We start from the raw sequence: 16,550 nt of genomic DNA on the forward strand, positions 1-16,550 counted from the left end.
GGGAAGTAGAAAGGGACGAAAAAATAAAAGCATTAATAATACACCGTACATCGATCCCACTCGGGTTTTAGAGTGGAAATATTTACAAACTGTGGACGCCAACGAATCGATTGCATCCTGGGAAAGGACTGGGAGAAGGGGAAGGATTCTCACGACAAGGCACAACGGTTGCATCGACTGCACGGCAGGCAGGGTGGACATGAGACATGAGCACAAAAAATAACACGAATATCGATGAAGCATAAATTCCCTGCCATCCTGCGTCCCTCCCGTAGCTACCGGAACGTCCTCTATCGGCCGGCCGGCAGAGAGTGGAGCGTCAGCAGGAGCTTCGGAGCAGATCGGAGAACAGAAAAGGGATTATCTGCCCGTGTGTCCCGTGTGTCTTGCGTTTCAAAAATCTGTTCTGGGCGCCCGGGTTTGGGGTTTGGCTCGGTTCGTTGACAAGACGGTACTGTTTTTCGAACAGAACGGAGGTACCCGGCGTTCTTCTTCGGCGTTCCTCGTCGAGTTGTTCCGTTGCCACAGCTGGGTCTGAAATGAACATGTTCGGACATGTGTTACCAGCCCGGCGGATGGTTCGGAGGGGGTCGGCGAGTGGACGGCCGGTGCAACGCGACAACGCTGCTGAACGATGGTGCATGTTTTCTGCTCCGAGAAACAAGACCGATATTAGCACGTTGGTCGGATGAGATTGCAAAACACTGGCATTAAAAGTAAAGGGGACATGGTGGTGAACGGGGACGGTGGAGGACGGGGTACATGGGTAGGAAAGTATTACAACGTGCCAGAAAACCGAAGAAAGGCAGGTTATTGTAACAGCCGGCGTACGGCGTATGCACTTGTGGGCTGTTGAATCGTGTTCATCTCCTGCGTGGTGGATTATATGCTCTTGATTTATTAAATATTTGATATGTTTGGTAGCAAATAAGCGTTTGATGGACTCTCTCTCTCTCTCTCTGCCTCTGATTACTAGCAAAGAAGTATTTGTGGATCGTACGAGCTTCGCATCAATTATTGTAAATTGTATTCAATTTAATTTTCTAAAGTAATATGCTATCATATAAAGCGTGTAAGTGTTTATCTCGCTTTTGATAAAAATGAGAGCTTAAAACTTGTCATATCAAAAGAGTAAATAAGAAATAAGATGTGAAAACCGATTGTTAATTATTAACGGTCGATTCGCTGGCACAATGTTAGTTCTTGTGATTCGCGAACGAGGGCGACACGGATAGTGGTTAGTGTGATCAATGTCTACCACTGATCGGGTTGAGCATTCCCGAAGGATCCCGATCTAGGCTAAGCGAAAAATGCAAGGCTAAGCGAAAGATGTACTCTTTAGTCAAAGCCTATGACAAGTAACGGATTTTTTAGCGTCTCTAACGAAAAAATAAATAAAAAGACAGCTTACAAACGCTTGGTTTTTCTTAAAAAAATAATTATCAACTGGCGAAAGAAAGAGTCCTGTTGCAGTGTGCAACACCAATAGTATTTTTTCTAATTTAATTATGTCTCTCTTAGTAACAGTTCAATCGAATCTATCTACTCTAGTCTAAGTAAGTAGTAATTTTGCATTTAATATGAACCTTTATGTTTTGGCAGCAAGCCAAACATATTGCCAAATGAACTTATGTGTAATACTCCTCCTGTGACAACTGTAAACTGTAAACTGCAATCTTAAATTGATTTACTTTTGAACGTTTTTTGAAGAAACAAATTATATCCTTTCCTTAAAGTCCAGTGTCTGCGTAGAAAAGTCTAGGCTCAAAAAAAAAAGTCAGAGGATCTAAGATGGTCCAAGGCGCGAACTTATGATGAGCAGTACAAAGGACTAACTGACGAAGATTATACGAAGAGCTGATTTAAATTCGAAAGTGAACAATTGTAGCGCCTCGAATATTTTTAGTTTAAAATGTTTAATGGCAACTCTAAACAGTTGTATTTTGGTAGCAGATCAAGACACAATTTAAGCTCACTGCTCTATATGATGCGTAAATTGAGTTTGATATAGTTATTAGGGTTTATATTATATGAGATTATGTAGTTGATTATGTTATGAGGAAAAACACAACCGCGTTTCTAATCAAACTTTGGGGCCCTTCACGATTCCAGTCAGTTTTTTGTGTGGAATTTGACAGTTGGAGGCTGAAATCATGTAAACACTCTATACAAAACCACACACAAAACTAGCTTGCAATTTTCAGTCTAGATTATTCTAGCCTCAAAGCTAGAATTAGATTCGAGTACCTGCTCGAAAAATGGCAAAACAAGGTGTTGTTTACATTTACCCCAAGGTGCATTAAAGAGATCTGGTGATGGAATCCAGAATCAAAGTGTATGTAGTCCAGGTGGTCTCATAGCTTGTTTTTTTATAATTAAATTTGGTCACTTTTTGACAGGATGGGTGTAAACTTCTGTTCAAACAAGCTTTATGGAGGCTTGACGAATATTCAAAACACTCTTAAAATCTTCATTCAGAATCAGAAGCAATAAAAATCAGCCTTCTGAATACATACACCTTGGGATAAGCCCACCTGTATATCATACCCACTTAGATAGCTGCTCGAAAACTGCTATACAATGAAAACAGCTGACAGGCTGAAATTTCAGCCTACGAACTTAAAACGGAAAGGGCCCCTTTATCAGCAATTAAAAATCGCAGATAAAAGGTAATGAATTTTATAGGTTATTTTCCACTTGATCTGGATTGTTGACTATGAAGAAAGATTTGGCATCGAACGTTTTTCGGTTTTATTCAACGAAAAAAAAAATATTTTTATCACTCTGTAAGTAAGTTTATGGATATTATTTGCTGTATGTTCACAGCTACCAATAGTGTTCTGAGTAATCTGAACCATGAAATTGCTTATTTAATTATTTTGCTACCCTGTGTCGCTTATGTATTTAAAATATGAAAGAAAATTAAGTTGTTCTAATATATCTAAATTCATTTAAAATATAAATACACTCATAATTACGCCTAGATTATGGGATACGTACTGTAGCGAGTCCTGCCGAATCTGCTTCCGGGCACGCACGTACATTGCACTGGCAATGAGTCCGACGACCAGCACGAGCCCCAGTGCACAGGCAGCCGCTCCCAGTAGAGCCGGTCCTTGCTGTGGTGCTATTTCAGCCGCCGGGAGACGATTCCTTGCCGGATGCATGCCTGAAAGAAAGCAGAAAAAACACACACAGAAACCATAACAGATATGTATGCTTAGTGTAGTGTAGTACAAACGAAGCTTGTTTGTTTAATAGCGCCACCCCGAAACCCCGCTTGACACACATTCCCAACACAATCGAAACGCTTATTGCTTCATAAAGAACCTGTTGTTGGTGAAATTTGTCACCAGCATTATTCATGGTGCGGTTTTCAAATTCTTTGGCGTTTTTTTGTCTACAGCATAGTTTCTCCGAAACGGTAATGGTAGCTTTTAGAGGTTGTGGAATTTATGCTCTCATTTGCTGCTTGTTTGCCTTGCCGGGAGGATGCTTCGGACGTATCGCCGATAAGCAGCAAAAACAAACATTATTTTTTATCGACAACACGCGAAACCAGGCATTAGAAGGCAGGGCTTAAGGCTTAAGGCGGTGCTGCTCCGGCTGCCCGCCACATAATAAACTCGCGAGAAAACCTCGATTAATACCCGGCCTAGCTGTGGTTTGCGCGCAATGCGGAAGCGTATTTAATGTTTCACTGCGTCCGCTTTAGCTCGCGAGGGGATGTTTGAGAATTTCTTTGTTTATTCACCAACTAGGAAGGAACGGTTTGGTGGGAATTAATTGAAATTTATCACATTCTTACGGTGGGCAAAAGTATCGCGAGGCGAAACATTTGAACCCGCCGCGTGGGGAGACGAACGCACAAGGCAAGCAGAGTTTGCTTAAGACCAGCTCAGTGAACTGAAGCAAATAGTGTTTTGCTCTTCTTTTAGGACTTATCTCGGATGTATTTTGGTTTGGTGGCTTTTTTAATTAAAATAATATATAGACAGATTTTATGTCAATAATAAAGCAACGGAATGATGCTTGTGGAATCATTTCCCGAAATAAGCGGGAATAAATTAGTTTGACTGCACAATGAAGCGCACGCAAACGGGCAATGCAAATCAAAACCCCTTTGGAAAACAGGCGTACACAGTGGCTGTGGCTTTTTGTGATTGTATGCGTGTGAATATTTTATTCTAAATAATCAGTTCTAAATCGGTTCTGCTCGCTGCCATTCATTGCTGGGTTCAAAAATTGCGCACTCTGCCAGAAAGGAAGGAAGCAAAAAGGAAGGAAACCAGCAAATCGAAGCCATCAATTTGCATTTTATGCCGCATCGATTTGAAAAGCGATATCAACCGTTTTTGGGCCTGCTCCCAAAAATGGAATTGAAAGGGAGGGAAATAGAAATGGACAGGGAAGATAGGTTGAATGAATATGATGCAATCAACATTCGATAGATTTGGGTTGAGCGTTGGGGTCGCAAGGGGACGGTATGGCATCGTGTGTACCAGTTCGGGGCTGGGAAGTTGCGAAAAACAGGACGATAAGCTATTCAGTAGAGCGAGGCAGGAAAGAGGCATTATTTCCATCCAGGTTGTTGAAAAGCAAACAGGGGAAAAAAGGATTGCAATAAAATATTTGCCATTTATCTGCATGCATTTTGTGCACACTGTTTTGTGTGTTGATAATCAAATTATGCGAGATGTGTTCGTTGAAAATATGTTGCAAATTTTAGTAAAATGTCGTTTTTTAATCAAGAATTTTAGAATACTAATACGATGTAATGTAAGATTGAAGGTAAAATAAGGAACTCCAGACCGGAGCTTTAAAACATGAAAAATCATTATTTATAACTGTTAATTATGTAAGGATCAATCAATAAATTATTTTAATTCGTAGAGGAACTACAAGAATAGTTATAATGAAAGTTCCGAATTCTGAAGCCTAATGGTCAATAATCAAAGTAATACTAGGGAAAGGATCCTAAATAAAATTATATTTTTTTCCGGGCATGCTAATTGCATACCTTCAGGCGTCTTGAGGATACAGAAGAAGAGAAATGTAATAGAACGAGGTGTCAGAACTATGTATAATAATGAAAATATAATAAGGAAAAAGAGAATAAAATGGTCCATAAACAATAAAAAGATAAGCCTCTTATCTGAAAACTTCAATATTTTCTTACTATTTTTATTTTAATACGGAAACCTTCACCTTAAACACTATTGCCCAATGAACGTTTAAAGTCGTGCATAAAGAATTTTCACCCCTCGCTTCCTCACCTTTGATGCAAATTTTGTTCCGCTTGATAATCAACTTCGTGTCGTTATGCTTGGGCGGGCCCTCGACGTGCAGATGGATGCCAACCGGCACCTCCTTGGTCACGTTGCCCCAGCAGACGAGATGCACGGTGAAGCTTTCGACCGTCATCGGGATGATGCCGCTGGACGGAATGTCCAGCTCGGGATGCTGCAGCGCTCCCTCGTTGTCATCGTAGTGTACCGATATCGTGTAAGGAAGCTGGCAAAAAAAAGAAAAAAAGAGCCATTAGATACAGATAAGCGTGAAAGCTCGGGCGAGAAAAAGAACACACCAGCTCGTTGCTGGAGTGTTCAACTCGAATGGAACATCCTAATTGATGATAATCGAAGCGATGTCTCTCTTCTTGGCCCGGGGACAGTAATCATCGCCGGGACGGACACCCGCTCAAGAGAGTATAAATTAATATTCAATATTTAATCAGCACGCAGTGCTGATCTATGCCCTTTCTCTGCGCATAAATACGTTCGCGATAATGATGTATCGCTGCTGAGCGAAGTGAGGACGGCGCATTTTTATTCCAAGCAGCGCGTTTAATGAAGCGATATTATCGTTTGTGCAATCAACCGGCAGCGAAACTCGACTGGAAACGTTGCTGGATGGATAGAATGATGGACGTTTTGCAAAACTTTCTTTGGCAAAACTTGCTTTTTTTTCTTTCACTTCCAGCAAAGTAATTGCGGCTGGGCAGAAAGTATGTAACGATGCTTTTAATTAAAATTTTCGTGACCCACTTCGCGTGCAAGCTGGGGGTGATTGATCTTTGAAGCGCCGTTGATTGAGTTGGTGTAGTTTGTGTGTTTGGGAGTTTTCGGCGGTTGCTCTCGGAGACGGGAAGGTTAATGAAGTGAAGCAATTTTGCGATCAACTGAAGCACGAACGAGGCAATTAAAATATTTCACTGTCTGTGCGCTTTTTTCGAGCTTGGAAGAAGGCATTCTTCTAATCAATCGATCGAGCGCATCAGAAGCCAACCTGGGCAAGCCGAACTTCCAACCAGCTTGTAAAACGTTGTGAAATAAATTGTGTAAAAATTAACAGCAGACAACTCAATAAACCACTGTATTATTCACATTCGAATCTCCTACCAAACAACTCCAAACCCCAGGCACGACCACTCATCAAGCACTGCTACGGGGGCGAGGGAGAGGGCGATAAAACAATCGAGCCCTGTCTGACACTCTCGGAATCTAATTAAAAACAACAAAGAGAACTAATTGATTCCCGTCTGCGAATCCCGCCGGTAATCGCATTACGGGTGCAAGCAACAAATAGCCTCCCAGTCCCAGTCTGCAGCTCTATGGGGGAAACGGAATCGCTTTTTTGGTCTGTGTTCGTTTGCGGAAGCTGTGTTGAATGGTCGAGCTGGACCAAAACCGTCTGTGCTTTTCAGTGGACACAGAAGAGTGTTACATGCTTTGTAGCAGAATAGGTTCTTTTAGGGATTGAAATAGGAAAGTAGTTTGGGGCACTACCGTTGTAAAGGACCTGGACAGGCAACACATGTTTGTGGTGATCGTGATGTTCCTTTACACCGTAGTTTTGAGTCGAAAACATGAAAAATATTTCCTATTTTAGCTTATTAAATAACATTTATTTTAACAACCTAATTTGATTGACCGTCAATTTTGATGCTCCATTTTGCATACGGGGCAACACCCATCTAATACTGTCCCCAGTTTGGCTAATTTCTCCAACCCAATCAGGATGTATTTTGATTGAATTTTGATTCCCCCGAATGGTCGTATCGTTTGTGCCGCAGATGGAACTCTGCGGGACACTTACTCTTGGTGCTTAAAAACCAGACATCGGGCCTCACGCCGAAAAGTCGATTGATTAATTGAGTTTACTTTTGGGCAGATTGGTGCTGACTTCGGCTGAAGACCTTTGGCAATGTCTGCTCTATCTCTCTCTCTCTCTTGCACTGACAAATTAAATCAAAGCCGAAGGATGATTTAAACCCACCCTGGAGAAGGTCATTCAGGGCAAGGACGACACAGGACAGGCGCAAGGCGATATCGGTTTGATTGCATTAAGGCAGCGTGGCATGGAAAACAGTTTCCACCGTTTTCACAAGCTCGCTTTCTCTCTCTCTCTCTCTTTCTCTCTCTCTCTCTCTCCCTCAGAACGTCATCCAACAAACAGGACGATCGCTCGCTCTTTGCATAACTTTATTAGTTCCCGTCCGTTTATGGAGTTTACTTTCGCTAAAACTGACTGACTGTAGCTCTGTGCCTTTATTTCCGTTTAGCCGAACTCACTGTGGATGAGAGGATGAAAGAGTCGATGCCCGAAAAGATGCCGAGGTTTTCCATTAGCGTGGCGAAAGTTGTAAACCGTGCCCCTAATGGCGTTGCGTGTAATTTTATTACGGCGGTGCGTTCCGAGAAAAAGCGGCACAAACTTTTATTTACCAGCCCAGGACAAATTACAAAGCCCAGATGAGGAAGAGTTGAACCTGACAGCAATCCTTTTATCCACGCGGGCATGCTAATGGAACGGTGGAAGTGATGCAATGATACGGCCGCACCATGTTTGCACCGCTGTGCGTGTACACTTTAAAATTTGAAAGATTGTACATTATCAAGATTTATAAAGGCAATCAAACGGAAGCGGGGAATCTTTCCCTAACATCCTCACCCTGGCATATACCATCACTCCCCGTTTTTGTGTGCAATTCCTGAAAAAGGTGGTTTGGGTTTCGGTAGGAAGTAATACCGTTTTCACCGGCTTGAATGATGTTCGGCAAGCTATTGAGAGATAAATTTTCATTCCATTCGGTTCATTCTGCCACCAATTCCCCAGCGAGGGGGTGCAGATGCTCGGCAAAGCAGACCACACTGGCCAGACCGAGCATCTGTTGAATGAAGGGTTACTGTGGTCCAATCGTAAAGTGGGGAATTTGCCCCTCCCCCCCCCCCCCCCCGCTCTCCGGAAGTCCGCCATGCACAGTCAGCACAAAGCAAAAAAGCACCCACACTGAAAGGAAGAAATTCATCGCACAGGATCCGCTTTGCTGCAGTTGGCTAGGCATGGTGGCAAACGGTTTTCTAAATTTCCGTTCGAATGCCACCAATCGTGCAAACAAACCGCACTTTGGGGTTTTCACACACAACGGAGGGGTCTTTTTTTGTTGCTGTCACTTTTACCCGTTCTTTTTTTACTAGAATGGCACTAAAAACTGACCACTAGCAGCACCCAACGGTCGCGCGGGGTTTGTTCGATCCGATCCGTGGTTCGAATGAAATTGAAATTTATGGCCATTTGTTCAAGCGGAACTATTACTGTATGTTTGTGTGCGTTTCCTTTTCCCCTTTTTGCTACATGGGTCTTGTGTGTGATTGCGTCTGTTTGCAGTAAAGAATTGGTTCTTGATTTAAATTAATCCACTCTGGGTATTGGAGAGAAGGAAAAAAGCTGAGAGCCATATTTTCCGGTTAAAGGGGTTTCTTTATGTCCTGTGTGTCCTGAAAAAAAAACTAGCGTAGTTTTTAAAGAGGTGAAAATGAAATATCTATAAGTATGACGCATTCTTCTAGAATTCTTGTCCTTACACTCAATAACATTTTGTTCTCATCGCGATTTAAACTTATTATCTTTAATTTAAAATCATATTGTGAAATTATCCATAACTGGACAGATTCTGACGTGTAGCAATACATGGTTTTTCAGGAGTTCTCATAGCTGTGGGACACTTTATTAACTCTTTCTTACGTTAAGTGAGCTTAATGTAATGAGAATTGGAGTCTATTACACCCTTGTTGGACAAATCCAATAGGAATTTCCAAGGAGCCAAAAAGGGTGCTATAGAGTCCAATTTTCATCATATCATAGTTCACTTCCCATTAGAAAGAGTCAAGGAAGTGTTCCATAAGTATGAGAACCCCTAGAAAACTCTGTATTGAGGCCCCTGTCAAGCCTGTCAAGGAGTAGTCATTAACGACATGCTTTGCCGTACGATCAATGGATGGTTTTACAATGACCCTACACATGCTTAATATCTCTATTTAGTATAACAACTGTATGCCTGTCTCAAGCTGATATGGACTTGGCTATCTATGACATGATAACTTAACTCGTGTCAAAATTTTTTGTAATGTATGCGAGAGGCTCACGCCACAAGCAATTAAACCCTTGGCGGGCATGATGATAGATCATAGGATATGATGGCTGTAACACGAGAAGGGATTAACTACTGACCACAATCCTTTAGTTAACGTGACGATTAAGCTTGTGAAGCTCTAAATTCAAACAATTTATAAGAACCGTTGCTGGTGCGTGTTTGATAAATTAAGCAAAAAACCGAAATTGTGAACCAACTTCGGCCAAACATCCTTCAATCGGAATACATTGTGAACTAATTGGAACATAAATCGTACGGCCAAGTGGCTTCGATAGATCAAGCAAGTGTGCCGCTGTCATGGAATCTCTGGTATCCTCAACTTGTTCAAGCATTTACAATGAAGTGTTAAAGTGCTCTGTGGTCTTACGATAAATTGCAAGACCCTGACTACTAAATTTTGATCATAGAATGTTTGAAATTAAAAGTGATTAATATAGATTACGGATATTATCTGGTTAAAACTCGCTGTAAACCCACAGTATAAGCCAATTTCTTAGTACAGTCGTCAACTCGTACGACTTAACACCATACCCGTCGTGGGTTCAAGCCCCAATTAGACCGTGCCGCCATACGTAGGACTGACTATCCTGCTATGAGGGGAAATCAATAAGTCAATGAAAGCCAACCCCACAAGTGTTACAGGCCTTGACCGTCAACGTTCAGCCCAAAAGAAGAAGAAGAAGAAGAAACCCACAGTATCAGCGGAAAAATGCTAACATTACGAGTAATTTGTTCTAATCTTGACATTTGGTCGCTAAATATGGAGTATTATTTTTAATAAACTTGATACAACATCGTTCAACGCTATCAACCCCATAGAAACTTCTCGCCTTTCCTTATCTGCGAAAGTTTGCTGTTCTCCTGCTCGTCGCCACCGATGATGCGTGTTCTGCCGTGCTTATCCCTTTTACCAAAGGTAAGAAACTACGTTTGTTTTTTTGTATCAACAAATGTCTCTATTCATTTCGCGTGTTACTACATTTCCACTGGCGCTAAAAACCCCAACAAAAGAAAGGGCGGAAAGGGCTGGATCCTTCCCCAAAACACGGCCCACGGAACTGTCATCGAATAATTTGCATAAACGGAAAACTGCCAACGGCACTAATGGAGCACGCTCGCCACAAACGGCAGCCCGTGAAGAAGTAAACAAAATTAGAATAAAAGGAAGAAAAAACAGTTTCCACCATTTCTCAACAGTCGCTAAACAAATGCAAAACAAAGTGTTCAAATGAACCGCACACCGGGTTTTCCTGGCGATTGGCGAATGTTGAAGTTTTTATTCACCTTCTCCGGCACCGAAAAAAAACAGGCACAGTGGAGCGAATGGTGTTGTAAAAACTCTTGCAATCCCAAGTACCAATCGACATGTAAAATGTGAGTGAAAAAGAAAATAAAAAGAAAGAACCTTCGGCGGTAAAGACGTTGAGGCGGTTTGAGGGGGTAGAAAGTTGTCATTTTCCCACCCTTTCCCACTGGTTTCGCGAAGTTGTTTGCTTATCAGAGGATTGCGAACGGGGTGGGGGCTGTTGTTGTAGTTCCTTTGCTGTCCTTAACCAGCACAACGTACGGAACGAACGGTGTGGCCAGGCGTTTTTCTTAAGACTCATTCACTCTTTGTCTCCCAGGTCAGAGCGCGCCCGTGTCTTGGCTTAGTGATGGTGTATTTTGTTAACTTCCTGTCGTTCCGTTCCCACAATCGGCAAGCGGCGGTGCAAATTAAGCTGACCTAGTTTGTCGTTTCCGGTTGAAAGTTTTTGTTCTGTCCGTGAAGGAAGTAAAACGATTTCCCTTTCCTTCCATGTGCCACCCAGGAACGATTGTCATCTGGTTCAGGTTGTAACAGCTGAAGGATATGGGTGATAGTTTGTAGCTTTTCGTTTGGGTTTTGCGTTTGTTGCAGTGAACTATGGAAATTTTATCGATTTAAGGTAGAATAATGTTTCTGTACTTCCATAATCCATTTGAGAGGTATTCATAACTAAACCCCAGACTCAGCTTCATCCAAATCCGTAGGCTTACTGTCGGCAATGGGTCTTAGTGCAAGAAAAAAATGTTCCTTTTATACGCACGGTTGCAAGTTTTTCGCTCATTGTAGCAAAAACACGATGTACAAGCAAGGAAGAATGAGCCGAGCTCTCCACTATTGCTGGCACTTTCTGCAAATGATGCTGAAAAACCGCCACCAACACAAAAGATGATGAAGAATGGCAAAGAAGAAACTGCCAAGCTTTCGCTCAATTTCCAATCCTCTTCATTGTAATGCAGCGCGCTACACTTCCTCGTGTGCCGGTTCGTGCAAGCATACGAGCGGTCGAGTAATCCACGCTGTTCGGGATCTGCGCCAAAAGCATGCGAACTAACCACGGCCCTCGGCCCAGACATGATCGGGCATCGGGCAGCGTTATCCGCAGTATCTTCTCCGACGGGCTATCGCATGCAGGGAAGGCATTTTTTCACTCTCTTGCGAGCACTTTTCCCACCCAGCTCGGTGGATGCAATTCCTGCTTAATGGTGCAGAATCGGTATCCATTGTTTACACTGCGTATACGCCGCTCGTGTTTGCACAAAACCAGGCGCTTTTTCATTTGTAAAAGAACAACGAGCAAAAACAACCCCGATCAGACATCATAACCGTGATGGAACGCAAAAATTTGCGGTTATCGCACGAACGATTGGGCTTGATTCGGTATACGGTGGTGGTGGGATCTATTGCGAAAGCTCTGCGAAACGTTGTGCTGTGTGCATTCCGATCGAATAACGCACCATTGCACACTGTCGAAGCGAATCGGTATTATGATGTGTGTGTGGAGAAAGATGTAGCGCATGATTGAGTTGATTGTTTAGTATGTTGTACAGTGCCTTTGCTGAGTGGTTTTGTTTCTCCTCCAAAACTAAAAAAAACTCTTTTTCTCCATTGTTTGCAAACACTTTTGAGTTGTTTTCTTGCTATCCAATACTTACCGGGTAGGTTGTACGGCTTTGCCAGGAAAAGCGCAAAAAGTCTATGCCGGGCTTCATCGGCACGACGAAGCTCATGGCGTAGTCATTGATCGCACCGTCCCGCACGTAAAACAGATCTGCCTCGATGCCTGAAAGTAAAATAAAAAGAATTTTAAGTTAAAAAAAACAGTCTATAAACTCTACAAAACGTACTGGAAAGCTGACAAATCTTTGTATGGCAATATGGCAACGAAATGCAATTTGACAAAATGCTTCTTTCACCACAACGGAAATCCCTGAGAGGCAAATTGTCAACCACGGACACCAGGAAAGGGAATTAATGGAGTGCCCCCTTTTGTGTGGGCACACTTTACTCGCCCAGCTTTCAAATTTGTAATTAAAATAAAATATCTAACCCCTTGTTAGCAGGTAATGAGGTTCGGAAAGCTTTTCAACCCCCATCGCCGGAAATGTTTGCTGACGCGTCGCAGACGTGTCCCGGGCGTTGCGTAATTGTTGCAAAATCCTCGCAGAAGGGTTTACGTGCAGCAACAGCTCCGTGATGTCCCATTCGGTCGCTAGAATCAGCACAATGTCAGCCAGCCAGCTTTTAGTAAACGTCGGCAATGTTGCGTTACTACACACACGTACACGGTAAAGGGGAGAAGGTTGGTCCATAAAATAGAATGACAAACGACACACGTATGGGAATGTGGCACTGCCAGCACCGTACATGTCTCACTTGATTAAGCAACAAAACGTGGCACTGTGTGTATGTGTGACTGTTCGGTAATGCTTTTGCCGAAGTCGACGAGGTTATTAGGGTACGGTGTTGGTAATTTAGCACGATGGGAAATTCGGAACAACAAGCGCGCCCGGTAGTAAGCTAGTACAAGCACCCTTTTCCCCGCAGCCAAGTAGGTTTAAGCTTATGGGAGCAAGCACGTCACCCACAGCGGCAAGTACAAATGCGACCGTAAGTGCGATGAATCTTGAGCTGAAATTTCTCATTTCCTTATGAAAGGCGCCGCCAGGCACCACACCATGGGGATATAGTTGCGAAAGTTCATTACACTGGTCGTGAGGGGAGTGGGACGGGGTTTAGGGCAGGGAATTGAACAGGCAAATGGAATTGCTCGGTGGTGCGATGGGATTGTATGTTTCAAGAGCGATTTTAAGCGCAACAGCGAATGAAAGTTTAGCTTTTTGGATTAATTTGTAAAGGTAAAGTTAGTAAGCGCCAAATGTAAGGAGAAAGGTGAAATGACATGTCTTGAAAGTAATTACTCGGATTACATTAAAGATTAACACTCTTATATCCAAAAATTTGTTGTTACATAAAATAGCTGTGGATATACATCTTCTAACATGCAATGTTTCTAGCTACAAAACTATTTCATAGCACAAAAGGATTAAGGAATCTTGGTTCATATAAAACATTGGGTTTTAAATATCATACAAACTGAGAAATTATCGTGTGAAAAGTGCAGATTAATTAAAATACAATAATCAGTTAACATAAAAGTATATAAGAATCAGTCCATACTTCAAGCTAGGACAAGTATCTTTACAATATGAAACTAAGGATGAATCACTCACATTGATGTTTCTACAAGTATAGTTAGATATCGTCGTCAAAGACCGAAATAAAGGTTCTATGAATGGGAGGAATGATAGGCGTAAAGTAATAAAACGACTGAGATTAGAACACTTCAAACCCAATCAACGGTTAGATGTATCAAACAAGGACAAACGAAGTTAAGCAAACACAGACTTATGTACAATTTAAAGTATTGTACAAAAGATTACACAAAATTCCTGATAAAAAGGATGCTAGCTACAAAGAACGGGAGGAGCTTCGTGTCCATTGCAATACATTTGCTTCCAACAGCAACTTCTGATGTCATCTGACGTCATGATGTTTAGCAAACCTTTTAACGAAACAATGCATTGCTGCAATAATTCTTTGTAAAAGATGCAATAATATCACTAAAAGGGAAATCTTTCTAGTACAACGAGCCTACAATACAATTCTTGAGAATAATATTATGATTATGTGATGATGTCAAAGTCTTTCCATTGAAACGATCAACATCTTGTTCGAATCATTGGCTCCTTCTTTCCAAGGGCCATACTGTGGCATTTCTACTTATGTGGTATGTTATAGAATGCAAAAAATAATGTTGTGTACCCTTGAATAAGGGGTGGATGAAGGACTTTCAAGCCAGTTTTCTCAACACTAGCATTAGTAGACTTATTTTAACAACGCTATCCGGGTGATTAGCTCATGACAAAACGTATTAAGCAATGAGCAACAGACAAACCTTTCCCCACGTTTCGAGTCTGTATTTCAAGGAAAATGAATTATCATTATGTTCTGAATAAATGTATAACTCATTTGAAGTAGTATCTCACTTTATTTCAGGTTCTGCTGTAGATATAAATCGAAGCGATATTCCCAAACCACCGCTTCACTGCTAACGTGTGACGACGCAAAACTTACTTTACAAAATTTCACCCTCTCACCGTATAATTTCCGGCTAGCGCACAACAGCTCAAAAATGAATCAAGCAAAGTAATGCGGTCGAGATGACGCTCTGCTGCGGAAGAAAACCACACTCTGATACATGGGGAACCAACGACGAGAACGACGATATGATGGAAATTATGTTAAGTGACCAACTTTTGTACCAACTATTACCATATTGATAAAATGTGTTCTCTCGCCATGTGTGCGCACACACACAGCGCACTCACACACAAAGTCACACAGTCTGGGTTGGAAGCGCAGCGGAGCAAAACTTTTGAGTGGCACAATGTGAGAAATTGCGAAACATTCGCACCGGAATGCAATTATCATCATACATCCTAAGGGGTAAAAGTTTGCCAGTGGACGGGCATTCGATGGTACGGTGAGATGTGTATGTGCCCATCACCGGTAGTTTCGTGAAGCCATTCAGTCAGCCAGTTGAGCGAAAGCAGCGAACGCCCAACACTCAGACTCAGACCACTATCAATTTTATTTATCATGAAAATTGAATACAGAACGTCCCGTTTTTGCCGTCTTCTGTGCAGTGCATAACGTATCCGGAAGATCCAAGTCTGCTCCAGGGGCAGAAGATGTTGCAAGTGTGTCCTTATTCTTCGGGATGAGCTGCTTCCGTGAATCCTGAGCGCTAACAACTGTGAGGTAGCAAACACAGGTTTATAAAGAAGAAGTAGCTTGACTCTCTCTCTCTCTCCTATCACCACCACTTGCATCCATGCTGGAGGTAACAAATCCCACAAAAACTTATCTGGCGTCTGGCACAAAAACCCCGCCAGGCGTTAACCTTCCGGCAGAAGTACAGAGTTGTGTGTGGCTTCCAGGGCGAGATATTTCCAACTGAATACACACGCATTGGAATCAGCCCAAGTACTCGTCCAAAATCGTCCACAATCGTTCTATCTGTACAATTGAGCAACCATTCAAAGCAGGTTGAGGGAGAGTGAGGTTGCGCCCTGTGGGAAACAGGGCAGCACGTTGCTGGAGGTTCATCTTATCGCGCGAGAGGGCGCGAAAGAGCATCATCATCGGGTGTGTGATGCGTGCACCCGAGGAATAGGAGTGTAGGATTGGGTTTGAAATTAAAAAAAGCTAAAAATGGGAACCAACCCACTCAGCCACAAAGCGCTCTCGGGAGTATAGGGAGAGGAAGGGATGGGACATTTACAAAGCCAGCCAACGCACTTTGATTTGAGCCGTCTTTTTTCGGTTGTTTGTGACTTGGGTAAGGGAAGGGACAAATCTAGGCACAGAGAGATACATTTACATCCACTCAGGAGCAATTCCAGGCCCCCTTTTTAAAATTTGGCCATCTTCTTTTTTTATATTGCAAACGAGTCATGTAGAACGGAAGAGGATTTACCTTCATTCTTTTCATTATTTGTTTTTATCTTTTTCTATCCAACAGTTTCATGCGAGTGTTGGGCAGGGAATTAGCTGCGTGCTTCACAGAAAAGGCAAAAGGGGAGAAGTTTTCCAAACGTATCACACAATGGTAGAATGTTGAAAATAATTCCATTCAAGCACTGCCAAACACAAGGGGTGCGTTGCTATTGGTGACTGAGCGAGAGACTGGATTTGAGACAAAGTAAGTCGCACGGCAAAAGTAATATGGAATTATGGAACCCC

The 16,550-nt window shown here is 42.4% G+C and overlaps 1 protein-coding gene across 2 annotated transcripts in view; it reads right to left on the reverse strand.

The window, feature by feature from the left end:
- The window catches only part of LOC120951611 (tyrosine-protein kinase Drl), a 57,221-nt gene that overhangs the window by 30,123 nt on the left and 10,548 nt on the right, over window positions 1-16,550 (reverse strand). For both annotated transcript variants that reach the window (XM_049608048.1, XM_049608049.1), the window contains exons 3-5: window positions 12,398-12,525; window positions 5,277-5,514; window positions 3,001-3,169 (exon numbers count right to left, since the gene is read on the reverse strand). In XM_049608048.1, the coding sequence (XP_049464005.1) occupies window positions 3,001-3,169; window positions 5,277-5,514; window positions 12,398-12,525 (535 nt within the window). The remainder of the gene's footprint in view (window positions 1-3,000; window positions 3,170-5,276; window positions 5,515-12,397; window positions 12,526-16,550) is intronic.

This window comes from Anopheles coluzzii, chromosome 2, assembly GCF_943734685.1.
Source record: "Anopheles coluzzii chromosome 2, AcolN3, whole genome shotgun sequence".
In the NCBI taxonomy this organism is placed as follows: Eukaryota; Metazoa; Arthropoda; class Insecta; order Diptera; family Culicidae; genus Anopheles; species Anopheles coluzzii.